Genomic DNA, 27,791 nt, shown 5'->3' on the forward strand with positions numbered 1-27,791 from the left:
GATTATGTAAATGAGTTTGTACGCCGATTCACGAACGTACGCCCGGCCGCCGCAGTCGATTTACGCCGTTTCCGCAAGGCCTTAGGCGGCCTAAAGTTATTCCACCTATGAGGTGGAATAACAATGTTAAAGTATGGCCGCCGTTCCCACCGCGAGGTTCGAATTTTTTACGTCGTTTGCGTAAGTCGTCCGCGAATCGGGAGTTACGTCGTTTACGTCCACGTCAAAATCAATAGACCCGTACGGCATACTTAGCCAAAATGCGTACTGGGAAATGTAGGCGCCCGGCGCATGCGCAGTAGCCAAAAAACTTCAAAAACGTGAGGTCAAGCCTCATTACCATTAAACACGCCCCCCTCCAACCCATTTGAATTAGGCGCCCTTACGCCCGCCGCGTTTACACTACGCCGCCCTAAGTAAGGAGGCAAGTACTTTGTGAATCATGTACTTGCCTCTCTTACTTAAGGCGGCGTAGTGTAAACACGCTAGGCTACGCCGCCGCAAATTAGCGCGCCCCTACCTGAATCTACCCAATTGTGACTTACATATGTCTTTTAAATTACTTTTGTTTTCAGATCTGCCTCATCCACAAGTCAGAGAGATCAAAATCCCCAAACTGGAAGTAGAGAAAAAGGCAACTCTGACCTGTGATATCTCCGGATATATCCAAGATTATACGACTGTGAGCTGGTATAGGGAGTTGCCTGTGACAGACTTACATCCCATCAAAGCACCACTGCCTAATGAGGACTTCGAAATCTGTACCGAGCAGAAGAAAGATAAGCTTTGGCAATCATCTCTGACATTCACCCCATCATTCAGCAGAGATTGGGGGGCAGAGTTCATCTGTAGAGTGGAACATCCCGGCCTGGAGAAGCCCATAGAGAGAAGAACGGGTCCCATAAGAATAGGTACACTTTTTCATAATAAGACTGTCAACACATAACTGTTTAGTACAGTGTGAAGAACGACGGCTTCACAATTGCGCGGTAATGTGACGTGGCTCCCAAACAAAATTGATGTCCTTTTTTTCCCACAAAAAGAGCTTTCTTTTGGTGATATTTTTTTCTTTTTTTTGCGCTAAAAACAAAAATAGAGTGACAATTTTGAAAAAAAAAGCAATATTTTTTAACTTTTTGCTATAATTAATATCCCCAAAAAATATATATAAAAAAAAAAAATTTCCCTCAGTTTAGGCCGATACGTATTCTTCTTCTACATATTTTTGGTAAAAAAAAATCACAATAAGTATTAATTGGTTGGTTTGCGCAAAAGTTATAGCATCTACAAAAGAGGGGATAGATTTATTGCATTTTCATAAAAAAAATGTTTTTTACTAGTAATGGTGGTGATCAGCGATTTTATCGTGACTGCGACATTATGGCGGACACATCGGACACTTTTGACGCTATTTTGGGACCATTCACATTATTACAGTGATCAGTGCTATAAAAATGCATCGATTACTGTGTAAATGTGACTGACAGGGAAGCATACATACACATTACACAAGCTTTGTAGTAGCAGCAAGGATATCGTTTTTTCATACATGGGAATTGGTATTCTTTGGCACAGTGATTTATAATATTTGATCTTCCAGTACATGTGTTTTGTCCAATATTTAAATATCTCAATCAGACACCACAGCTCTAATTATTGTATACTTGGTATAATTGTGTTGTCTATAAAGGACATATACTGTAAAATACATTGTGACTTACACATGTCTTCTAAATAATTTTTGTTTCAGATGTGCCCCGTCTACAAATTGAAAATATCAAAACTCCAAAACTGGAAGAAGATAAAGAAGCCACTCTGACCTGTGAAATCTCCGGATATATCCAAGATTATACGACTGTGAGCTGGTATAGGAAGTTGACTAGGACAGACTTGCATCCCATCATATTACCACTGCCTAATGATGACTACCAAATCCATACCAAGCAGGAAAGAGATAAGATCTGTCAATCATTACTGACATTCACCCCATCATTAAGCAGAGACCAGGGGGCAGAGTTCATCTGTAGAGTGGAACGTCCCGGCCTGGAGAAGCCCATAGAGAAGACCACGGGTCCTATAAAATTAAGTAAACATTCTATGAATGGGACTGTTAAAGCACAAAATAATGCTTCTTTGTGACAGTGTAACCTAGTACCAAGTCCAGTTACTATGTAATGCTCAAGCCTCATAAAGTATAAAAGAAACTTAACTGAGCCAAATTCTCCTTCATTTGTGTCTCACACGATCTCCCTCCCAGACACTGCAGCTCATAGTGGGAGAGGTTCAGCAACAGAGGCAGTGCTGTCAATGTATTTCATGATGTGATACTTAGTGGTCAATATAGCACTTAAGCTTGCCCACCGATCTTCTCCCAGCCTTATATCTGAACTCCAGGGAAGATAAAAATCCTCCATGACTGGCCTCTGCCTGAGTTAGGGAAGTAGAGGAGAGTAGCAGCAGCTGGGGCAGAAGAAGATCTGGTAACTAGAAGTGATTTTTTTGCTGCCCCCCCTAGACCTAAATAAGCATTCATTCCTTGTAGAGAGGGGGCAGCCCCGCTTCCAATCTGGCCAATCAAAATGGCTGAAGATCCTGAACTCAGAAGAAGAAGATGGTGCGCTGTATAAACAGTGGACTATACACAGTCTTTCATCTTTAATCTTCTCATAGGTTGTCATACTGTAGCTTCTTAGTATCGAATAAAATGTAGAATATAACTCATTAATTTAATATAATACAATACAATATACTTCCATAAGATTATTTTGAAGCATGCTATCATTAAATGATGCTTAAATATTTTCAATAGTATCAGCATTTCCATTAATTAACCACTTGACGACCCGCCCATTAGATCCCAAACACACTGCTAAAGCAACACTTGAGTAGTTTAAGGGGAAACATGTAAATGTGTTGGAATGGCCTAGTCAAAGCCCAGACCTTAATCCAATAGAAAATCTGTGGTCAGACTTAACGATTGCTGTTCACAAGCGCAAACCATCCAACTTGAAGGAGGTGGAGCAGTTTTGCAAGGAGGAGGAATGGGAAAAAATCCCGGTGGTAAGATGTGACAAGCTCATAGAGACTTATCCAAAGCGACTTGGAGCTGTGATAGCCGCAAAAGGTGGCTCTACAAAGTATTGACTTCAGGGGGGTGAATAGTTATGCACATTGACTTTCTCTGTTATTTTATCCTATTTGTTGTGTGCTTCACAATAGTAAAAAAAAAATACTTCTTCAAAGTCAGGGGCATGTTCTGTAAATTAAATTATGCAAATCCTCAAGCAATCCATGTTAATTTCAAGCTGTGAGGCAACAAAATACGAAAAAAAAAAAAGAGGGGTGAATACTTTTGCAAAGCAGTGTATAATCACACACACATAGGTTGGACGTGATGGACTTGTGTCTTTTTTCAACCTCACCTATTATGTAACTATGTAACTTAGATGGATTTGCACCACCTGTCCAGAGATGGTCCTTTTGGGCCAGATTCACAAAGAGATACGACGGTGTATTATCTACAGATACACCATCGTATCTCTGACTTACACTGGTCCTATCTATGCGCCTGATTCATAGAATCAGTTACGCATAGATAGGGCTAGATCCGACAGTGTTACAATGTGTTACACTGTCGGATCTTTTTTTCAATTTAAAAATGGCGCCGGGGGCGTTACCGCTGATTTACGATAAATAATATGTAAATCAGCGAGATACGCAAATTCACGAACGTACGCGGATCCGTCGCAGTGTTCTTACGTCGTTTCCATAGCGGTTTTCCGTCGTATACTTACCCTTTCTTTTATCAGGCGCAGCCAATGTTAAGTATAGCCAGCGTTCCCGCGTCGAATTTGAATTTTCCTACGTCGTTTGCGTACGCCGATTCACGAACACGCGCGTCGCAAGTCCCGCTCACGTCGCAACCACTGACGTCCTAGTAACGTCAGTGGGAGCAATGCACGCCGGGAAATTCCCCGGACGACGCATGCGCATTTAAATCGGCGCGGGAACGCGCCTGATTTAAATATGACACTCCCCTACCTGCGGAATTTGAATTCCGCTGGGGGATTTAGGATCCGCCGTCGCAAGTTTGGAGGTAAGTGGTTTGTGAATTAGCCACTTGCCTCCTAAACTTGCGGGAGCGGATCTTAATTCATGTAGATCGAGCGGATCTATAGATCCGCTGAGCTACATGAATCTGGCCCTTTGTTTTTATAAATGTAATGCTAATGTACCATATGTATGATGTTTTTAAATGTCTTTTTCTTACCCTTGATATTAATAAATCTTTTTTGCTAATCATGTTTGTATGGTGAGTGAAGTTCCATAGATATGTGCTGCCATAGGTTTGGTTGAGCTAACACAGGTTTTTAGTTCAAGTTTGCAATTTAGCATTATTCTTGCCAAACCATTGTTCCACATTGCCCTTGAACTATAGCCAGCAGGCTTAGGGTGATCTATAGGAGGGTTTTCGGAGAAGCTGGAACCTTCACTATAAAAGGTGGGTGGCACTGAGCAGCCATAGTATCACTTTAACAATGCTGCAGAGTGCAGGAGCATCATGGGAAATGTCGTTCCAAAACATCTGGGGTGCCAAGGTTCTCCATCACTGCCCTAGGGTCTCTCTAAAAAAAAAAAACATATATAATGTTTGGGGGTTCTGAGTAATTTATTAGCAACAAAATGATGTTTTTTACATGGAGGAGAGAAGTGCCAGAATAGGCCCGGTATGGAAGTGGTTAATTAGAACTGATCATAGCAGAACCAGTGTGCCAATAGCGGGAAGGTTGTTTACTGCAGATCTGTACCAGGCAGAATTCCCCGAGTGTAATGAATGGTAATAGTTAAATGTCAGTGTGTTTGCAGCGCGCGTATTTGCTATCACCTCCTCCCTTGTGGGTAGGAAATATTTGTATAACTAGTGGAAGGGGCCAGTCTACGGGGACAGGATCTGGCAGCAGACCAGAAGATAATACAAGCAAAGGCAACAAACCCTCAGCTCTGTGCTGTGCGAAGAATGTCTGCATGGGTCTTTACTAGCAGGGCCTAAAGAGTGGAAGATATGAAGGTCGGTATGGAATAAAGAATTTTAATTATTAATAATAATGTTTTATAACCTAATGAACTGATAGTTACGCAAGTCTGGAGAATAGGAGAACGCAGCTTACAACTGATATGTGTAGGTCATGCTGCTCTGCTGGGACAGCGGACCGGAAGAAAGGGCGGCTGCACTGAGGCTGGGTTCGCACTCGTGCGATCACAGATGTTGCATGTGATTCGCACCGCATGATGCTGTGCCGATCACATGCGACGTCTGTGCAATGCAAATTTGGCCTTTGGCTGAAATCGCACTGCATTCACATCCAAAATGGTGCAGGATCCTTTTCTTTGGTCTGCACTGGAATCGGATCGCATGGGTGTTCACACCTATGACATCCGATTCCTGCACAGTTCGCAATGCAATCTGCAAACTGATCTGGGGGTGTCATTAACTTTACATTGAAACCAAACTGTTTTTTTTGCAGACTACAGAAAACATTTTATGTAGTGACTGAGGGCCATATTCTCATAGAAGTTACGATGGAGTATCTCAGGATACTCCGTCGTATCTCTCTTTTTTGGCCCGCGTATCTATGCGACTGATTCTTAGAATCATTTTCGCATAGATACACTTAAGATCCGCCATGTGTAAGTCACTTACACTGTCGGATCTTAAATGTAATTACTCCGCCCGCCGCTAGATGGCGTTTACGTTCAGGTCTCATTTGTTTATGCAAATGAGCCTGATACGCCGATTCCCGACATTTGCGTCGCGTAACCGTCGCTAACGTCGTTTGCGTAAGCGTAAACTTACCCCTGCTATATGAGGGGTAAGTTTACGCAAGTCCCACATAGGCCATGTTAAGTATGGCGTCGGGTCGGCGTCGTGTTTTTCCGTCGGCTACGTCGTTTCCCTAAGTCGTTCTTGAATACGACTTTACGTCAATGACGCACACGTCGGCGTCATTGACTTTTTACGCCGAGAACTGGAGCATGCGCACTGGGCTATATTAAGCCCGGCACATGCGCAGTTCGTTAGAATCGGGGGCGCGCTTAATTTAAATAGAAGCCGCCCCCTTGGAGATACGCGTGGCTACGCCGGGCCATTTACACTCCGCCGCCCCAAACTACGGAGCAAGTGTTTGGGGAATACAGCACTTGCTCCTGTAGGTTGGGGCGGCGGAGTGTAAATGGTTTACGCGCCGCCCGCGGGAAATCTAGGAGAATATGGCCCTGAGTGAGTATGAACAGCTTGTAATAGACCATTTATTGATAGTTTTCTTTTATGATGCGGGTTTAAAGTGGTTGTACAAAATAATACAAAATTGTCGCTCTATTTTTGTTTATAGCGCAGAAAATAAAAACCGCAGAGGTGGTCAAATACTACCAAAAGAAAGCTCTATTTGTGGGGGGGAAAAAAAGGACGCCAATTTTGTTTGGGAGCCACATCGCACGGCCGCACAATTGTCAGTTAAAGCGACCGAATCGCAAAAACTGGCCAGGTCCTTTACCCGCATAAAGGTCCGGGTCTTAAGTGGTTAATAATGGTCTGCCTATTTTTTCGTTATTTAGTCTCAGGCATGATGTGGCATCCATGATAGAGGAAGAAAAAGTGACCAATGAAGACTCGTGGCAATGGAACTGTGTGACATTCATCCTGTAAGAAGATGAGGGTGACAGTGAGGGACGTCTTGGTGACAGCTCTGGAGAACTTGAAGAAGGATGGATTCAAAAAGTTCCAGGCCAAGTTACATGACACTGATATCAAACAGATGTATAGAAAGATCCCAAGGAGCCAGCTAGAGGACAAGGACCAGAGCGATGTGGCTGATCTTATCAGAACCTACTACAAGGATGTCTATGGGGTTGAGGTGACATTGGGAGTTCTTGATGCCATCAATGAGAAACTGGTGGCAGAAGAACTTCGCCAAGACTTGAAAAAAGGTGAGAAATAAGACATTTAAAGCTAAGTCTTTTTTATTTTATTTGCATAGTGTTGAAATCCTTATCAAGTTTTAATTGTTGTCTGTATTCTCAATTGGGGAGATTCACCTTTTATGTTTGTTTGTCCTGGTGACTGTTATCACTAAAAGAAAAAGTGATAGATAATAAAAATTTGATAAGCAGTCACCCAAAGATAAGAGTGGATTATAAAAAAACGGCAGCTGTAAAAACGTCCGGTGTGCATGAGGCCTAAATATTATTTCCTTGGGCATCATCCCAAAAATATCAAAGCAAATCCAAACATAGTATAAATGGGACTTTAACCACTTCAGCCCCGGAAGAATTTACCCCCTTCCTGACCAGAGCACTTTTTGCGAATCGGCACTGCGTCGCTTTAACTGACAATTGCGCGGTCGTGCGACGTGGCTCCCAAACAAAATTGACGTCCTTTTTTCCCACAAATAGAGCTTTCTTTTGGTGGTATTTGATCACCTCTGCGGTTTAAATTGTTTGTGCTATAAACAAAAAAATAGCGACAATTTTGAAAAAAAAAGCAATATTTTTGACTTTTTGCTATAATAAATTTCCATAAAAAAGATATAAAAAAACGTTTTTTTCCCTCAGTTTAGGCCGATCCGTATTCTTCTACATATTTTTGGTAAAAAAAAACGCAATAAGTGTATATTGATTGGTTTGCGCAAAAGTTATAGCGATCCAAAATAGGAGATCGTTTTATGGCATTTTATTAATTTGTTTTTAATAGTAATGGCGACGGTCTGCGATTTTTATCGTGACTGCGACGTTATGGCGGACACTTTTGACATTATTTTGGGACCCCTTTTACAGCGATCAGTGCTATAAAAATGCACTGATTACTGTGTAAATGATACTGGCAAATGGATGTAATGGTGGCGTGTTTTATGTTAATACGTCATGACCCACCGTAAACAACTTTTTTTTTTACTGTGCATGCGCCGTCCGTGGGGGTATCCCAGTGCGCATGCTCGAAATTAACCCGGAACAAGCCAATGCTCACGACGGTGACGTCATTCTACGCAAATCCCTATTCGCGAACGACTTACGCAAACAACGTAAAAAAATCAAAATTTTACGCGGGAACGACGGCCATACTTAACATTGAGTACGCCTCATAACAGCAGCTTTAGCTATACGCCGGAAAAAGCCGAACGCAAACGACGTAAAAAAAATGCGCCGGCCGGTCGTACGTTCTTGGATCGCCGTAACTAGCTAATTTGCATACTCATTGCGGATTTTGACGGAAACGCCACCTAGCGGCCGCCGAAAAATTGCAGCTTAGATCCGACGGCGTACTAAGACGTACGCCTGTCGGATCTAGCCGAGATGCCGTTGTATCTTGTTTTGTGGATACAAAACAAAGATACGACGCGGGAAATTTTAAATTACGCCGGCGTATCAATAGATACGCCGGCGTAATTCTTTTGTGGATCTGCCCCTTTGTCTTCAAAACCCCATCAAAAATGGCCGCCGGACAAAGATATCAGTAATTTGGACTTCGGTCTTCAAAATCATACCCAAAATGGCCGCCGTAGAATGTATGCTGATACCTACGGTCTACGGTCTTCAATATCATACAAAAAATGGCCGCCGTAAGGTGAAGGGTCGCTTACTTTGCTATAAATAGGAAGTGAGGGTGACGTCAGGCAAGACGAAACCGGTCGAGCGGTAACAGAACTTCACATCACTTCCAGTCGGCAGGACCTCAGTGTCAGCAATAGATGCCTATTTTTATTGCTCAATTTGTGAGTACCCATTGTTAAGCTTATCTAATAAAGTGGTTTAAAACGATAAAACACGATCCGGGGTTCTTTTCTCCTGTACATGAGCCAACAGTGTAACATCACCAGCAGTGCAGGGGGGACGAGAGAACGCCAGAGGGCTACACAGTGGCCAAAACTGTGAATGCTTCATACCCCAAGAGGGGTGAAAATCTGGTGAGTGAGGGCTTCAATAGAGCACGGATTGCTGTGATCACTCACTGGAACAATAACAACGGTTTTACACCTGGGACAAAGTACACATGGACTAATCAGCACCTATGAAAGAGACTATATTCAGCACAAGTTATTTATATGTTCATAATATTATGTTTACATACTAATGCATATTGGATGTTTGAACAGCATTTCACATGAGGTGCATATTTTCTTTTTGTTTTTGCACATAAGTTTATAAGGCTTTTTTTGCACAGGCACCTATGCACTTTGCACAGGATTTTTTCTAATTATCCGTGTAATTTTTATGGTTTTATGCATTTATTATTAATATTATTTTATACACTATTGCACTTTATACTCTTATCGGGGGTTTAATAGAATAGCGCCACTCCTACTTTTTAACCCTGGGCCAGATTCTCTCGTCTCTATGAGTCCGCCCGTCGTATCTATGCGCCTGATTCATAAAATCAGTTACGCATAGATAAACATTAGATCCGACAGGCGTAAGGCTCTTACGCTGTCGGATCTTAAATGCTATTTTTTTTTTGCCGCTAGGTGTCGCCGACGTCCTTTTCCCTGTCGAGTATGCAAATTAGCAAAATACGCGAATTCCAGAACGTACGTGCTGTCGACGCAGTGAAGTTACGACGTTTACGTTAGATTTGCGACGCGTAAAGTTGCCCCTGGGTATATGAGGTGCAGTCAATGTTAAGTATGGCCGTCGTTCCCGCGTCGAAATTTTTAAAATTACGTTGTTTGCGTAAGTCGTCCATGAATAGGGCTGGACGCCATTTCCGTTCACGTCGAAACCAATGACGTCCTTGCAACGTCATTTAGCGCAATGCACGTCGGGAAATTTTAGGGACGGCGCAACGCGCCTAATTTAAATGATCCACGCCCCCTACCCGGATCATTTGAAGTAGGCGGGCTTGCGCCGGGGGATTTACGCTACGCCGCCGCAACTTTACAGGCAAGTGCTTTGTCAAGCACTTGCCCGTAAAACTTGTGGTGGCGTAACGTAAATGAGATACATTACGCCGCCGCAGAGATGCAGTGATCTACAAGAATCTGGCCCCCTATTTGAAAGAAAACATGTTAGAAAACCTGTGAGGCCTCTCACACACGACCGGTTGTCTCGGCAAAAACCAGCAAGAAAACTGCTTCTTGCCGAGAAAACCGTTTGTGTGTACGAGGCTTTCAGGTTTTTCTCGTCAGGAAAAATGCCCAGAATCTCGACGAGAAAAAAAGAAAACCTGCTCTCTATTTTCTCGTCGAGATTCTTACCCGAGAGTGTGTATACTTACCTGTCGCCGTGGAAACCCGCGCATGCTCGAAATGACTTTGACGCATGCGCGGTAGCTTCCACGGTATAGGTAGGGTGAAGTTTTAAGATCAACACCCGAGGATCAATATGGCAGCTAGGGAGGGAACTGGCATGTTCAGAAGGAGGGGTCAGAAATGTTAGATCCTGTAAAACAAAACATTTGTTGGTTGCTTTGATGGCTTATCTAATTTTTTAAAATATTTTATTTCCAGTAGATCGATTCGTAAGGCTAGGTGAAATAGAGGAAGAGAAAGCTGCAGCCCCTACAGGTGAGCAAGAGGTGTGTGCTAAAAGGGTGCAAGAAAGAAGAATGGAAGTTTTTTTTATAGCTTTGGATAGATCGGCGAATGATTGGAACCGGTTCTCTATAACGTGTGTTACTGCGTTGCGGTGCCCTTCATTTTCCAATGAGTGCTCCTGTGTTGTAGCTTTCCACATTGTACAATAGTGCATTACATTACAAAAAAAGAGTTATGTATGAATATTATCATGTCAGGGATCATTGGCAGCCCATTCATGTTTAGTTTAATTATTTCTTTAATCAGAGCATGTTTCTTTGCTCTGGTTTTCATACATCAATAACCACTAGAAGACCGCGCTATAGTCAAATGAGGGCTACAGCGTGGGGCTGTGATCACGAGTCACTGAGACGCGGTGGATCACAGATCCGTGTAAGGCCCCGGGAGCAGCTACTTACCACGTGATCAGCTGTCAGCCAATGACAGCTGATCACGTGATGTAAACAAAGGATCGGTAATCTTTTTTTTCTTCTTACGCTGACAGTGTGAGGAGAAAAAAAAGCCGATCGCTGGCTTGTTTACAAGGGACATCGGTCCCGAAGGAGGGAGGCACATCAGCGCCCATAAAAACCGCCTGCCAGTGCGCGCAGTGCCACCTATCAATGCCCGCAGTGCCACCTATCAATGCCCGCAGTGCCACCTATCAATGCCCACAGTGCCGCCTATCAATGCCCACAGTGCCACCTATCAATGCCCACCTGTGATGCCAATCAGTGCCACCTAGTAATGCTGCCTGTCAGTGTAACCGATCAGTGCCCATTATTGCCACTCATCAGTGCCCATCACTGCCACCTATCAGTGCCCATCACTGCCAGCTATCAGTGCCACTTCTCAGTGCCCACCAGTGCCACCTATCAATGCCTTTCAGTGCCCCCTATCAGTGCCCACCAGGGCCACCTATCAGTGCCCATCACTGCCAGCTATCAGTACCAATGCTGTATCCTGGCCTAGGCCAACAAGGCCCAGGCCTAGGGCAGCACTTTGCAGGGGGGCAGCACAGACAGTGTCCCCGCCGGCTTGCGCTACACTGTTAGGCAAATTAGTTTAGCGCCCCCATAATGTGGGCGGTTGGCATTCTGCAACTGTGGGGCAGCGTCGCTTCAATTTTTTTACCATCCCTGTCCCATTGCAGAGATTTCCCTTCACTTCCTGTTCCATAGCCAAACAGGAAGTGAGAGGAAATCTATGCAAATTAAGGGAATCCAATGCCCCCCCCCCAGGCCATCAGAACTAGTGTCCCCACTTGAAAATGTCAGGGTGAGTCTTAAACCGCAAGGGGTGTGGCCTTGACAGGAAGGGGTGGGTCATATTTAAATTAGGGGGTGCACGAGTTTAGTCAGGCCTAGGGCAGCACAAAACCTAAATACATCCCTGATCAGTACCACCTATTAGTGCCCCTTCTCAGTGCCACCTATCGATGCCCTTTAGTGCCACCCATCAGTGCCGCCTATCAGTGCCCATCAGGGCTGCCTATCAGTGCCCACCAGTGCCGCCTTATCGGTGCCCATCAGTACAGCCTCATCAGCGTACATCAATGAAGGAGAAAAATTACCCATTTGCAAAATTTTATAACAAAATATATATATATATATATATATATATATTTTTTTTTAAATCTGTCTTTTAAACTTTTTTTAAGAAGGGATAAAAACCGCAGAGGTGATCAAATACCACCAAAAGAAAGCTCTATTTGTGGGAATAAAAATGATAAAAATGTAATTTGGGTACAGTGTTGCATGGTCTGGGCAGGAGGGGGGTTTAAGTGCCCAGTAAGCAAGTGGTTAAAAAATATTTGGACTTTCTCTATGGCTTTTCAGTGGGACCCGTGATAAGAAGCCTGTGTGATTCCGGGGCGCTGAGATACTCCCTGACTCTGGAGGGGTTTTATCCCGGATTCCTTCACCTCAAATGGACATGTGGAGAGAACAAGGATGCTGACATTTTATCATCCCAAGATTGCTACATAGAAAATAATCATCTATTCACCGTCTGCAGTGAGGTCCTCATTCCACAGACTGTCCTCAAAAGTCCCGGATCCACAGTACTTGTCACCTGGGAACATGAATACACCAATAGCACCGGACATGAAAAGCTGTGTATCCGAGATGACAGAGGTGAGAGAAGAGTCACACCGTCATATACATCCCGGGTCCCCAACCTGCATCCTGGGGGGCCACATGCAGACTTTTCACATGATGCTGTGAATGTACCCTTATGCCGCGTACACACGATCGGAAATTCCGACAAGAAAAACGTTTTTTTTTCCTGACAGAATGTTGGCTCAAACTTGTGTTGCACACACACGGTCACACAAACTTCCGACCTTCAAGAACGCGGTGACGTACAACACTACGACAAGCCGAGAAAAGTTCAATGCTTCCGAGCATGCGTTGACTTGATTTCGAGCATACGTCGACTTGATTCCGAGAATGCGTGTTTTTTGGTGCATCGGAAATTGCATACAGACGATCGGAATTTCCTCCAAGAACTTTTCTTGTCGGAAAAATTGAGAACCAGCTCTCAAATTTTTGTTGTCGGACATTCCGACAGAAAAGGTCAGATGGAGCCTACACACGGATCAGAATTTCCGAGCAAAAGCTCACATCGGACTTTTCTTGTCAGAAATCCCCACCGTGTGTGTATGCGGCATTATTGTCCAGCCCTGTGGCCCTTATAGACAATAGTCTCCTATTGGTTTCTAATATGCCTTGTAAAATGTCTGCAGTCTCTGACCATCTATTTTATCATGTCAGCAGTCTCTGACCATATCCTGTAGTATGACTGCAGTCTCTGACCATCTACTGTATCCTGTCTACAGTCTCTGACCATCTCATGTAGTATGTCTGTAGTCTCTGACCATCTCTTGTATATGGTCTGCAGTCTCTGACCATCTTTTGTATTTTGTCTAGAGTCAATGACCATCTCTTGTATCTTGTCCACAGTCTCTGACCATCTCCTGTAGTATGACTGTAGTCTCTGACCATCTACTGTATCCAGTCCACAGTCTCTGACAATCTCTTATATCAAGCCGGTTACCAGCTTCTGTTACAGGGACATTGGTCCCAATCTTTGCCCATCAGTGCTGCCAATTAGTGCCCATTGGTGCCTCATCATCAGTGTCGCCTATCATTGTTGCCTATCAGTGCCGCCTACCGGTACCTATCAGTGCCACCTCTAAGTGCCCTTCAGTTCCGCCTATCAGAGTCCATCAGTGCCAGCTATCAGTGCCTGCCACCTATAAGTGCAGCCATATCAGTGCCTCCTCATCAGTGCAGCCTTATCAGCGCACAAAGAAATGTAGGCGTTTTCAAAAACATTAACAAATTATGAAAAATGTTTTTTTTGTTTTGTTTTTTTAGCAAAAAAATTAAAACCCAGTGGTGACTTAATACCACCAAAAGAAAGTTGTATCTGTCTCCAAAAATGTATAAATATGTAATTTGGGCACCGTGTTACGTGACCTCGCAATTGTGACAGCGCTGAAAGATGAAAATTGGTCTGGGCAGGAAGGGGGTGAAAGTGCCCAGTAAGCAAGTGGTTAAATATGTTTACTGTGTGTTTTAGATGGGGGGTGCCGCTGCAGGAGATCCATTGGTCATAAAGCCAGCTATAAATGGCTAGTGCTAGCTTACGTTATGTATTGGTTTATTTTAAGGCTTATTATGTTTATTCTGTGGGTGTGATATGTTTATATAATTATATTATTGATTTGTCTCTGATAGATTTCCCTTGGCGTCCAGCTGTAGAAGAAGTACAAGTACCCCCCTTATTTCATGACACCCCAATCACCCTGCAGTGTGACATCTCGGGGTATTACCCAGATGATATCTCTGTGACCTGGCTGAGAAGGAACAAGGAGGACCGGGAGTTGTGCGAAGAATCCGCTTCCATCCAAAAAACGTTATCAAATAAAAACACAGATAATACATACAGCTGTACCGCAAGGCTGACAATCACACCTGCATTGAGAGTCCACCAGGGGGCAGAGTACATATGCAGAGTGCAGCATCCTTCTTTGCAGAAAGCCATTGAAAAAAGCACAGGGCAGCTCAGTGTGATGGGTGAGTATTACATACCAGGTGTAATAAAAGATAGTTCCTTTCTGAAGTTTAACCCCTTGGCGCCGATGTCACACAAATATGCAGCCAGCTTCGAGCTTCCTCTGCCATGTCTTCTCTTCCGCCAAATAGCTAGGCCTACAATAGGATCACCAGACACTTTGGCCAATCGGGAGACAGGTCTGTAAATGCTATATTAGATTGTTCCATAGACGGGGATCCATTAAAACTGGAACAGAAGGAATCTGGAACATCTGTGCAAGGCTAAGGCCCTGTAAACACGGACGGACTGTCCGATGAAAACGGTCCGCCGGACCGTTTTCATCGGACAGTCCGCTGCCGAATTTCTGTCTGATGGTTGTACACACCATCAAACAGAAATCTGCGCGGACACGATACGCGGTGACGTGGCCGCGCCGTCGCCGCGACGATTACGCTGCGACGTGCGCGGCCCTTGAAGGTCAATGCTTCCACGAATGCGTCAAATCACTTCGACGCATGCGAGGGCTTTCGGCCGAGCGGACATGTCCGGTGAGTCTGTACAGACGACCGAACATGTCCGACGGACAGGCTTCCAGCGGACATGTTTCTTAACATGCTAAGAAACATTTGTCCGCTGGAAACCTGTCCGATCCGCCGGACAATTGTCCGGTCGGCCGTACACACGACCGAACATGTCCGCTGAAACTGGTCCCCGGACCAGTTTCAGCGGACATGTTCGGTCGTGTGTACGGGGCCTTAATTGAACAAGCTTAGGCCGGGTTCACACTATACTACATGACAGTAGTACGACTTTCATCCTACTTTGCTCTGCGACATCGGTCCTACATTGATCCTACATCGGACTTTTATGAACAGGATACTACTTTGATCTGACTTAGTGATAGTCTGACCAATCAAAATAATCCCAGAGTGAGATAAATTCCTTTTACTTCTGTTGTAATCACACTTCGGATGTCAAAAGTCGGAGGGTAAGGACTAGAGTCCTACTTTGATCCGACTTCAATGATATTCAATGGGCTGAAGTAGGATCAAAGTCGGAGCAAAGTAGTACAGGGAGCATTTTCAAAGTCGGACTAACTTGTGTCGGACCAGTTAAGACAGGTCTCATAGGGATAAAATAATGGCTTCGCAGGCGCGTTCCGTGTTTTGCAGCTATTCTGGAATTACAGGCAGAATCATGGTGATTCTGCCCGCGATCCAAATCGCTCAGGTGTGAATGGAACCTAAAGCCTCATACACACGATTGGATTTTCCAACAATTGTGTGATGGCAGAGTTTTGTCAGAAAATCCGACTGTTTGTACGCTCCATCGGACAATTGTTGTCGGAATTTCTGACAACTAGCTAGCAAGACCGCTCCAAAAGTCCTGTTAGTAGCATCTTTGGAGCGGTGAGAGGAGCAGTGTGTTTACCGCTCCTTCCATCTGAAAGCAATGAGAAACCACAGCTATACCGACGGCAATGCGCCTCTGCAGAGGCGCATTGCCGGCGGTATTAACCCTTTTCTGGCTGCTAGTGGGGGTTAAAACCGCACCGCTATCGGCCGAATACCGCCGCAATTCCAACGGTGAAGCGCTGCACCTCCCGCCCCAGTCTGAAAGGGGCCTTAATGATCAACATACTAGAAAACTTTTGGGCTCCCCCGGTCCTTGGAGGGCAGCAAGGTTTTTGCCTATATTGGAATAGCTTAAGACCAAGGCAGTGCAAAAGGGGCAGCTGCCCTGGGCCCTGTCATTGTTGTGGGGCCCAAAGCAGCTGCCTCATACTTGCCAACTATCCCAGTTTAAATTCCCTTGTCCCTTGAAGTTTTAGTCCTTTGCTGTGTCCTGATATCTCAGTGCTGCTACTAATGCTGCCCAGCTCTGTCCTATTGTTGTGTACAGATGACTCACCTGCAGACCCTGTGTATACATGTAAATAGCCGTCATTCATATGTAAATAATGGGATCGTTCATATGTAAATAGCTGAGTCCGGAGGCATTCATATGTAAATAAAGGCGGCATTCATATGTATATCATGCCCCTCTGTAGTAAAGAGATGATGTAATGTAATACAGTAAACTGATTTTAAGTCTAGCTGATATTTATTGTATGTCTCAGAGCAGGTGGAGAGCAAAATTGCATGGGGGGGGGGGGCAAGAATTTTTTTGCCCAGGGTCCAATCAACATTAAAGATGGCCCTGCTTAAGACTGATGATCCCTCTTTGCCAGTAGATTCCTCTTTAGTGCAGGAGATTGTTCTTTTGGTCAACAATCAATATACTTCAGAATATGACTATTAACAGAAAAAGAGAACTGAGACTTCACTTGAGCTCTAACTATGCTGCATAAATCTACACATCATATGGACAGAATGTGAAGAAAATGTATAAAAATTAGTTTTGATATTCTACTTCCTATGTTCCATTATCCAGGAAAACCTCAGATGGATCCCATACAGATGAAATTGGTGGATAATATTTTCATTCAGTTTTGCTTGACTCTCAAGAAATTTTATCCAAAAGACATCAAGATAAAATGGTACCGCAAGGAGCCACAGCCCAGAAAAGGAGTCCGGCAGGGAACCAAACACACAGAAACCGTCACAGAGGAGGAGGATCTGACGTCTTCTGTCACCAGTGAATGTCAGGTTTGGGGCTGCAGCTTTGCAGATCCTCAGTATAAATTGTACGTGACTTGGGAACACACGTCTTTGGATGGGCCTGAGACCAGAACCTTGTCTGTAAGAGGTAAGCCTATCATTACAGGTGAGAAAATCCCTATCACAGTTTAAGTGTAACTCCACTTTTGTTTGGGGAAAGAACATTCCCCTCTGTGTGATCAATGTACATTGGAGTGATGCTATCAAACTTTTTTACAAAGTCCTACCTTTTGTTGCTCTGAAGAAATTTTTTATTTTTTTTGAAAAGCCTATGGCGTGTGAACACACCCAAAAAACTCCACCCGGTGCGGAAAAAATGTGCACACACATAAAGAGTGTTCACAAAAACGTGCAAACGGGTGCAACGTCAAGTGGTCCTCCTGTGAAGAGGGACCCAAACCCTGATCCCCCGGGGCGTTAGGCTCCAGACGGGGACTGAGGTACTGTGGTCCGAGCAACCGAAGCCGACACGGACCCAACTTCCTCGGAGGGACTGCCGAAACAGAACTCTCCCAGTACTAGGTGGGGCTCCCCCGAAGGGAGACCCCATGAGAGCAGGCGAACTAAGCCAGAAGGCCATGTCCACCCACTCCCAAGACGTTCAGGGCTGGCCCGAGGACCCGCACCCTACTAATCACACAGTGACAAAACGTGCACAACAAAAAAAGACAAAAAAGTGACAAACACAGGCTTAAATAAAATAAAGTGGGGGAAGGGATAGTGGAGAGGAGAGTGAAAGAAGTGGCCATTGTGGTAAAACAATGACCAGGCCCTCCGGCCAGGAATAAAAAAATTCCTCCGATCCTAGCCAAAAGGCCCGGCCCAGGAGGCAGGTGCTAAAAAAAGCGTGTATCTGGTGCAGTGACCGTGGTATCCTTCAATCAATGTGTCCCTCACACACAGTGATCTTCAGATACCCCTGGACTGCCACTCCAGGGGCACATGCACCATAGGCTTTTCGTTCCATATCCGACCCCCCGACCGACCAGTGCAGCCCTCCACCCCTGCCAGCCAACCCAGCGGATTTGCATGGTGCTGCCCCGTCTTATCCCAGGGCATTACCAGCTCCTCCTACCGGATCGCTGACAGAGATAGCACTTACACCAGCCAGCCAGAAGGCCAGACTAGAACTCGGCAAAAAGACCAAGACCAAGCACAGCACCCATCCTCACCAGGAGCACCCTTCCAGATGGCTCAGACTCAACCATGGGCCGGCCCCCAGTATTCTATCGGGCAGCACAGCGTAGTCCCTGCTGAAACCATCCTTCCAGGTGCAATGACGTCATTGGATTGCATCCACCCTCCCCATGTAGGAGGTGCTTCAGCGCTCCGCTGACAACTGATAAGGACACATACCACACCCAGTCCCAGCCAAAAGGCCGAGAAGCGGCAGGGAAGACAACCACGATCAGCACGGCCTAGAGTGTGCAATAGCCGTGCCTCGCCCTGGGAGAACCACCTTCATGATCATGGTGTCTCCCCTGCCAGGTAAGTTGCTCTGAAGAAATAGCTGTTTGTTTCCCCATATCCTTTCACACTGAGTTTGAGTGGAAGGAGCTGGTTCATTATGATCACCTGGTGCACTCTAAGTGCTCTAGTGAGAAAAGCTGCACTGTTGTCAACCCTTTAGAAGTATTCAAAGGATTAGTTAAAGGAGAAGTATGGGTTTTGAGTTGTTCCCATATTTATACTTACCTTGGTGGATAGAGCATCAGACCGATGCTCCAGCTGTCCCCCGCTGTCTGTGCACTGAGAACCGAGCCACCGAACATTGCTGCTGGCTCGGTTTTCACAGATCCCCGAGAGGAAAGAGGCTGACTGTCAGTCAGCCTCTTTCCTCTCTGCTTCTCCACGCTCATTGGAGCGCTGAGCCGTGGAGGGGTGGGGAGAGGCTGTCCAAGCGGCTTGTTGGTTTTGCACAGAGCATCCCAGATCCTCCTCTTCTTGGGTGCCGCTTCAGTGCTCCTGGCCCCTCCCTCCTGTCGAAGTGCCCCCACAGCAAGCAGCTTTCTATGGGGCACTGAAGCCGAGTCAAAGTTCCGTGTGTTCATTCAGACATGGAGCCCTGACCCTGCCCTGTCCCCCTCTCCCCTGATTGGCTAAATGACTTTGATTGACAACTGCAGGAGCCAATGGTGCTGCTTCTGTGTTTCAGCCAATCAGGGAGAGAGTCCCGGAATGCTAAGACACTTGTGGACATCACTGGAGAGAGATCGGGCTCAGTTTTTTTTAATCTTAATGGATAGAATCCATTAAGATAAAAAACCCTTCTGCCTTTACAACCCATTTAACCCTTGGGCAGTATCGAATCAAAACTGAAAATCTTGTTGGGGGAGATGCCTAAAATCTGACTTGTGCAGACTTCTGGACTTCTGGGAAAATAGGCAAGCCAATCACACAAGCAGGAAATTAAATTTCTGGGGGCATTCTGTACACCAACAGGTTGCCATATTGAAAAAAAAAAAATAGAAAAAATAACCGTGACTGAGGACCGAAGCATTACATTACAATATGGCGTGTACAGCTTTTGTTTATGCTACATTATTTTATTATTTGCCCTCCAGGCCAATTCATGTGGCCCTCACACTTCTCCTACAGCTGCAGGAGAGCTCCAGCCCTCCTCTGATCCTCCTCCAGACCCTTACTTTCTGCTTTCAAGCAATGCATCCAGCTTCTTCCCAGAAGAAAAGGGGGTGCACTGTGATGTAAGGGAGAGTGGAGGACTCAACTTCTGATGGTGGGGTGGCTCTTGACATCTAATGTAAGGGAATGCGCTGGACATCTAACCTTACAGATACAACCAGCCCCTTTTGAGGGCAATCATAATGCTGATGCGGTGGCGAGATGCAGTGGCGTAGCGTGGGGGGGTACAAGGGGGACCACCGGCCCTGGCGCAAAAGTTAGAGGGGCGCTGTCACGAGTGGGGAGAAGAGGGAGCGCACCAACAACAGATGGGACATAGGAACATATGCATGATGGCACCACTCCAGGCTTTACCAGTCATTATCACGCACGTTCTCTTCTTCCCTACAGCCACCGCACACAGTGGATCATGTGACCAGACTGGAGCTAGCTGAAAATAGGCAAGTCCATGGGTCAGGGGGCGCAAATTACTTGCCTCGCCCCAGGCGCTGACAACCCACGCTACGCCACTGGCGAGATGGCAGGGGTGCTCTGACTCTCGCCCACTCCGTTGGGTTTTTGGTATTGTTGTTTTTGCTCTATGGTTTTTCCTACTTTTTTCATCTGGGGACACTAAAAAGGAGTATTAGTTAAAGTGGATGTAAACCCAAAAAAAAAAATATTTTTTTGATGTAACAATGTAGAGAATAAGATTTCCTATCATCTGTTCCCAGTCTTGCCACACATAGTTAATCCAGCTCCGGACAATCCTCTTTTATTGTTCAGTGAAAATTAACAGACTTCCAGATAAAAAACCTGTCTAAATAAAAAGTCCTTTCCGTTCACTGCACCATACATTACCTCTCACAATGAACTGTGGATCACCTCATATTATGATAAACATCCAGGAATGTGCATGTGTACAAGCTAGTGCACGAGATATGTAAATAACCTGTCACTCGAAGCAAGGGGACGGAAAGGACTTTTTATTTAGACCGATTTGTATCTGGAAGTCTTTTAATTTTCACTGAACAATAAAAGAGGATTGCTCAGAGCTGGATAAACTCTGTGTGGCAAGACTGGGCACAGATTATAGGAAATCATATTCTCTACATCATGGGTGCCCAACCGCTGGCCCGCGGCGCCCTCCCAAGTGGCCCGCCATGTCTTGCTCTGAGATGGCGGGTCCGCAAGCTCAGATTGCGGACTCCCGACCCGCCATCTGCGAGCATTAGTGAATGGGGTCATTTGCGGCGGGGCTGGCCTATCCCTGATCGTGGCGGGGCTGGCCTATCAGTGATCACGGTGGTGCTGGCCTATCAGTGATCGCGGTGGTGCTGTCCTATCCGTGATCACGGCCTGGCTGGCCTATCCATGATCTTGCTTGCTCCTGGAGTCCCGCCTCCACCTTTGTGAACACCGCTGCCTTCACCTCCTCCAGGTTCCCCCTCACCTCCGGACTGATAGAAGATACAAGTTGCAGGTGAGGGGGTGGATACGTTCTGGGGAGAGAGGGAGCAGCCAAAGTTAAATTAATAAAATAAAAAATGTCTGGTGTCAGTATAAGTGTAGAAGTCAGTGCAGTGAGGTGGACAGTGCAGTGAGGTGGACAGTGCAGTGTAGTGTGCAGTGCAGTGTAGTGGTCAGTGCAGTAAAGTGGGCAGTGTACTGTAGTGGTCAGTGCAATTGTCAGTGCAGTGTAGTGAACAATGCAGTGTAGTGGTCAGTGTAATTGTCAGTGCAGTGAAGTGGGCAGTGTAGTGTAGTGGTCAGTGCAATTGTCAGTGCAGTGAAGTGGGCAGTGTAGTGTAGTGGTCAGTGTAATTGTCAGTGCAGTGAAGTGGGCAGTGTAGTGTAGTGGTCAGTGCAATTGTCAGTGCAGTGAAGTGGGCACTGTAGTGTAGTGGAGTGCTAAAAGTCCACAGGTTAGGGGGGGCAAATTACTTTCCTTGCCCCGGGCGCTAACAAACCATACACCACTGATGCTCATTGTGGCCCTCGACCGGTTACCAAGTCGATAAAGTGGCCCTCGCTCCTCAAAAGGTTGGGCACCCCTGCTCTACATTGTGACATCAAAAAGAAACATTTTTTTTTTGGGCTTTGCATCCACTTTAAGGATGGTTTCATTCTTGTGTCTTTTGTGTTTTTATGAATGGAATGTACAAGTGTCTTTGGAAAAGTATGTAAGGTTTTGTATTTGTACAAAAAATGTAATAAAAAAATATAAAAAATAATAATAAAATAAAACAAGTCAAATGCATAATCAGTGCGCACTTTTTTATTTCCTTGTAGATTTTCCCTGGCATCCTGTTTTAAAAATAAATGTCCTAACAATGGAAGACAAGCAAAAGTCCATGCTGCGCTGTCACATCACCGGCTATTTCCCTGATGTTATAACCGCGGCTTGGTTTAGGAGAGAAAGAGGCGCGTTGTCTGCGGCTCCAATCTCTAGTGATATGACTGTAGAGATTCTACCACACAAGGATGTAAAGACCACATGTGGCTGCACGGCAATTTTATATTTTACCCCGACTATAAGTGAAGACCAGGGGGCAGAGTTCATCTGTAGAGTGGAGCACCCCAGCCTCGAGCACCCAATAGAAATAAGTACAGGACCTCTGGAAATATGTAAGCTTTTTTTTTTTTACCAATGTGCATAACTACTTCATAGACTTGTAGTTTATCATTTACACAAAACACATTTACTAAACAAAATTCGGAGATTAAAAGTCAAACTCAGAATTTTGCCTTTTAATTTTTGAATACTTTTACAAAGTAATATTTGGTGTGCGCTTCATTTGGTGCGCACAAAATGGAGTGACAAACTTTTTGGTTATTAAGGAATATATTTAAATTAACATTTTTGAGTGAGTGAGTGAGTGAAAAGCGTATATAGCGCTGCACATGCGAACTGAATCGCCTCTGGGCGCTTGTTTCACCATTTCTCCTTTGACCTCAAAAGAGATGGGTTTTGATCTTTCTCCTAAAGGCCAAGTGGTTCTCCTCCAACCGCATGGAGGTTGGTAAAGTGTTCCAAAGTCGAGGGCCTTGGACAGCAAATCTTCTTTCTCCTTTGGACTTGTATCTGGTTTTGGGGATTTGGAGTAGATTTTGGTTGGAGGATCGCAGAACGCGATTGGGGTTGTAAGCCTTTAGTTTTTCGCATTGATATTTGGGGGCATTTCCCAAAATACATTTATGCGTCAGACAGAGTGCTTTGAAGGTGATTCTGTCTTTCACTGGCAGCCAGTGAAGGGTTCTCAGTGAGGGTGAGATAGATTCCCAAGGTTTTTTCCCAGTCACGAGTCACGCGGCCGTATTCTGAACGACCTGCAGGCAAGTGATTTGGTACTTTGGGAGTCCGAGGTAAAGGGCATTTGCATAGTCCAGTCTGGAGTTAACAATTGTTCCCACCACAACTGCTATGTCTTCTTTAGGAATAAATGGAATCAGTCTGCGTAGTAGGCGCAGCAGATGGTGGGATCCGCTGACTACTGACCCTATTTGTGCATCCATTGTCATGTAGGTATCGAAGATGACTCCGAGACTTTTGACTTTGGTGCTAGGGGAGATGATTTTGCCCAGAATGGGCAGAGGTATCCAGGGTGTTGCCAGTTGATTCTTCCGATTGGCGTGAAACAGGAGAAGTTCTGTTTTCGAACCGTTGAGTTTAAAATAACTCTTTGTCATCCAGTTCTCTATCAAAGAGAGACATTTCTCTAGATCGAGATGGTGATCCTTTTTGTTGCAGATGCGAAAGTACAATTGTGTGTCATCCGCATAAGAGTGGTAGAGCAGCTTTTGGCTGCTGATGATTTAAAAAAGGGGGCGGAGATAGATATTAAACAGCACCGGCGACAGAGGGGATCCTTGAGGGATTCCTCATGACACCGTGCGTTTTTCAGAGGTGAACGGTCCCAGTCTCACCACTTGTGATCGGTTTTCCAAAAAGGAGGAGAACCAGGATAAGTCACATTCTGCGACTCTGGCTACTTCAGCTAGCCGAGTCAGCAATAGTTTGTGGTTTACTGTGTCAAAAGCTGCGCTAAGGTCCAGCAGTACTAGAAGACAAGGTTCTCCTTCGTCTGCGGCCTCGAGAGCATCATCCCATATTTTGAGCAATGCTGTTTCCGTCCCGTGCCCTGGACGGAAACCCGATTGAAAAGGATCGAGCAAATTATGGGTGTCTAGATGCTGTTTTTGTGCCTGGAGTTCATCTTTAACCGCTTGCCGACCAGCCACTGTCATTACACTGCGGCAGGTTGGCACGGCTGCGTGAATCGCTGTAGGTGTACGTTGGCCGCTTTAAGAGCAATAGGGGGCGCGTGCGACTGAGCCGATGCACATGGCGCACGGCCGCTATGTCCACTGGCCACTTGCGATCATTCCATAGAGAGCCAAAATAGGGACCTGTGTATGTAAACAAACAGATATCCCCATTCTGACAGGGGAGTAGAGAGAGATCTGCTGTTCCTAGTGATCAGGAGCAGCAATCTCCCTCCTCCGCCAGTCAGTCGCCTCCCCCCACAGTTAGAAACACCTCCCTAGGGAACACTTAAAGCGGAGTTCCACCCAAAAGTGAAACTTCCGCTCATCGGATTCCTCCCCCCCTCCGGTGCCACAATTGGCACCTTTCAGGAGGGAGGGAGGACAGGATACCTGTCAAAGACAGGTATCCTTTCCCACTTCCGGGAGTCCGTGCCGCGGCCGTCCATGACGTCAGTGCGTGGGTTCCCTCCTTCTCCCCTGGCCGCTGGGCCAGTAGAAGAGAGGAGCAGGCCTCACGCATGCGCAATAGGGTTCCCGGTGTGAAGCCAAAAGGCTACACTGCCGGGTACACTTATATGCAATGGCGGTGGCAGCACCTGACAGCCGATGGAAACATCAGCTGCGGGTGCCGACATCGCTGGACTCCAGGACAGGTAAGTGTCTATTTATTAAAAGCCAGCAGCTGCAGTATGTGTAGCCGCTGGTTTTTCAATCTCTTTATTTTTTGTCCGAAACACCACTTTAACCCCTTGATCGCCTCCTAGTGTTAACCCTTCCCTTGTCAGTGACATTTATACAGTAATCGGGGGCTATTTTTAGCTCTGATTGCTGTATAAAAGTCACTGGTCCCAAAAAAGTGTCAAACGTGTCCGATCTGTCTGCCACAATGTCGCAGTCCCGCTAAAAATCGCAGATTGCTGCCATTATTAGTAAAAAATAGATAAATAATGAAAATGCCATAAATCTATCCCCTATTTTGTAGACGCTATACCTTTTGCGCAAACCAATCAATATAGTATATGCTTATTGTGTTTTTTTTTTACCAAAAATATGTAGAAGAATACGTATTGGCCTAAACTGATGAATAATTTGTATTTATTTATTTTGGATATTTATTACAGCAAAAAGTAAAAATTATAGTTTTTTTTTTTTTCAAAATGTGTGCTTTTTTTTGTTTATAAAAATAAAAACCGCAGAGATTATCAAATACCACCAAAAGAAAGCTCTAATTGTTAGGAAAAAAGGATGTCAATTTTGTTTGGATACAGCGTTGCACAACCGCGCAATTGTCAGTTAAAGCGACGCAGTGCCGTATCGCAAAAAATGGCCCGGTCATTAAGGGGGAAAATCCTTAAGGTCTATAAGTGGTTAAATAGAATTTTATTGTATTACACAGTAAATCACATGCAACTACAGTGTGACTTTTTTTTTACCAGTACAAAGTTTCTTAACCAAGGCCTCAATGAATGACTTATGGACTTCCTTGGCTGTCAGTGAAGGAAATAAACATATGAATAAGTTTGTTACAGTCACTGACACGCTATACACTGACCTTGTCCTTCCTCCAGAACATACCATTTGGCTATCATGCTGAAAAATATATATATATATACCGTATTTATTGCGGTATAGCGCGCTCCCGCGTATACCGCGCACCCCTAAAGTTGCCCCGAATCCTGTGGAAAAAAAGTTTTTTTTGTACTTACAGTTTTGGTGTCTTGCGTGGCGTCCATCGGCGGCCTCGTCGGGTCCGGCATCCATCTGCGGCTTCGGGGGTCCTCTTCGTCGGGTCCGGCGTCCTACTGCGGGGTCCTCGCGTCCTCCCCGCTCGTTTCCCGCGCCAAGTTTGAATACTGCGCCGACATATACAGAGCGCAGTACACTCGTGTATTGTCGGCAATGCTCGGCTACTCTCGCGCTGACATCCTGTACGTCCAGGACGTGAGCGCGGAAGGAGCCGAGACTGCCCGACTATACCCGAGTGTACTGCGCTCGGTATATGTCGGCGCAGTATTCAAACTCGGCGCGGGAAAGCGGGTATCGGCGTATACTGCGCACCCACGATTTTGCAGGGCAAAAAAGTGCGCGGTATACGCCGATAAATACGGTAATTTTTTCCATCTAGATGAGAAGCAACTGGGAGTTTGCAATAACTTTGTTACATATCTGCAATTGTTAAAGTAAAATAATTGATATACCAGTTTAAATTATTAGGACATCTAGGGGGGGTCTACTAAAACTGGAGAACTCAGAATCTGAGCTGTGCATGGTAGCCAATCAGCTTCTAACTTCATCTTGTTCAATTAAGTTTTGAAAATAAAACCTAGAAGCTGATTGGTTTCTGTGCAGAGCTGCACCAGATTTTGCGCTCTCCAGTTTTAGTACATCTCCCCCATACCATATAGTAAACTAGTAGTGGCAGTAACAATTTTTTAAGGACTGGCCTAATCCATGACTGTAATAATGCTACAGTAGAACCTCGGATTGCGAGTAACGCGGTTAACGAGCGTTTCACAATACGAGCGCTGTATTTCCTAAAATCCTAACTCGGTTTGCGAGTGTTGTTTCGCAAAACAAGCAGGATTCAGGCCAAAGCGGTGTGCAGTACCACATTTGGCCTGAGGTGGGGGGGGGGGGGGGACCAGAGCCGAACGGCCAGAAAGGCCAGAGGTCAGTTTGGCTGACCTCAGCAAACCTCGAAAAAGCTCCTTTCTGAGGTTTGCCAAGGTCAGCCGAGCTGTCCTCGGGCCTTTCCCGGCCGTTTCCAAGGCTCTCCAGCGCCCCCGCCTCTGGCCGCATGCGGTATTGCATGCCACAGAAGTCAACACGGAACAAATTATTTTCGATTCCATTGACTTCAATGGGGAAACTCGCTTTGATATGCGAGTGCTTTGGATTACAAGCATTCTCCTGGAACGGATTATGTTCGTAATCCAAGGTTCCACTGTATATCTGTTAAGAGAATTAATCATTGTATTTATAATAAATCTCTTAATTTCCTTACAGTGTGCTCTGAACGCCTCTAAATGATGGACTCTTTGAAGATAGATGGATTGTATTATCTGCTCCACCTTTTGAAACTTTCAGTACAGATGGTTTTCCCTAAGTGAAGACACGATATATGCATAAGATAAATGCAGAATAAACATTTTTCCTCATGTACACTATGAACTCCCTTACAAAATAATTTCAGACAATTTTGTTCTTCCAACCTTGTGGTAATAGTTTGGCGAATGCCCCCTTTCTGTTCCAGTATTCCTGTGCCCCTGTGTACAAAGTTAACTCCATATAGACATGGTTTGATGAGTTTGGTGTGAAAGAATTTGACTAGCCTGCACAGAGCCCTGACCTCAACCCTACTGAAGACCTCTGGGATTAATTAGATTCCAGATCTTCTCATCCAACATCAGTACCTGACCTCATAAATTGACACAGATACCCACAGATACCCTCTAAAGACATTGTAGATAATTTTGTTCTTTAAACCTTGTGGTAACCGTTTGGTAAATGCCCCTTTCTGTTCCTGTGCCCCTGTGTACAAAGCCAACTCTATATAGACATGGTTTGATGAGTTTTGTGTGGAAGAACTTGAGTGTCCTGCACAGAGCCCTGACCT

At 45.3% G+C, this 27,791-nt stretch overlaps 1 non-coding gene and 1 gene segment (V, D, J or C); one reads left to right on the plus strand and one right to left on the minus strand.

The window, feature by feature from the left end:
- The first annotated feature begins 4,824 nt into the window (after nucleotides 1-4,824).
- Nucleotides 4,825-27,746, plus strand: LOC120943120. The segment is given in 8 exon segments: nucleotides 4,825-5,068; nucleotides 6,613-6,984; nucleotides 10,497-10,553; nucleotides 12,401-12,697; nucleotides 14,306-14,644; nucleotides 17,058-17,372; nucleotides 22,199-22,534; nucleotides 27,182-27,746. Coding segments are annotated over 7 exon segments (1,641 nt in total).
- Nucleotides 18,622-18,780, minus strand: LOC120944500. The gene has a single exon (XR_005750400.1). It is a non-coding gene; the product is annotated as a U1 spliceosomal RNA (small nuclear RNA).
- Nucleotides 27,747-27,791: the final 45 nt, after the last annotated feature.

This window comes from Rana temporaria, chromosome 6 (assembly GCF_905171775.1).
Source record: "Rana temporaria chromosome 6, aRanTem1.1, whole genome shotgun sequence".
Classification (NCBI taxonomy): Eukaryota; Metazoa; Chordata; class Amphibia; order Anura; family Ranidae; genus Rana; species Rana temporaria.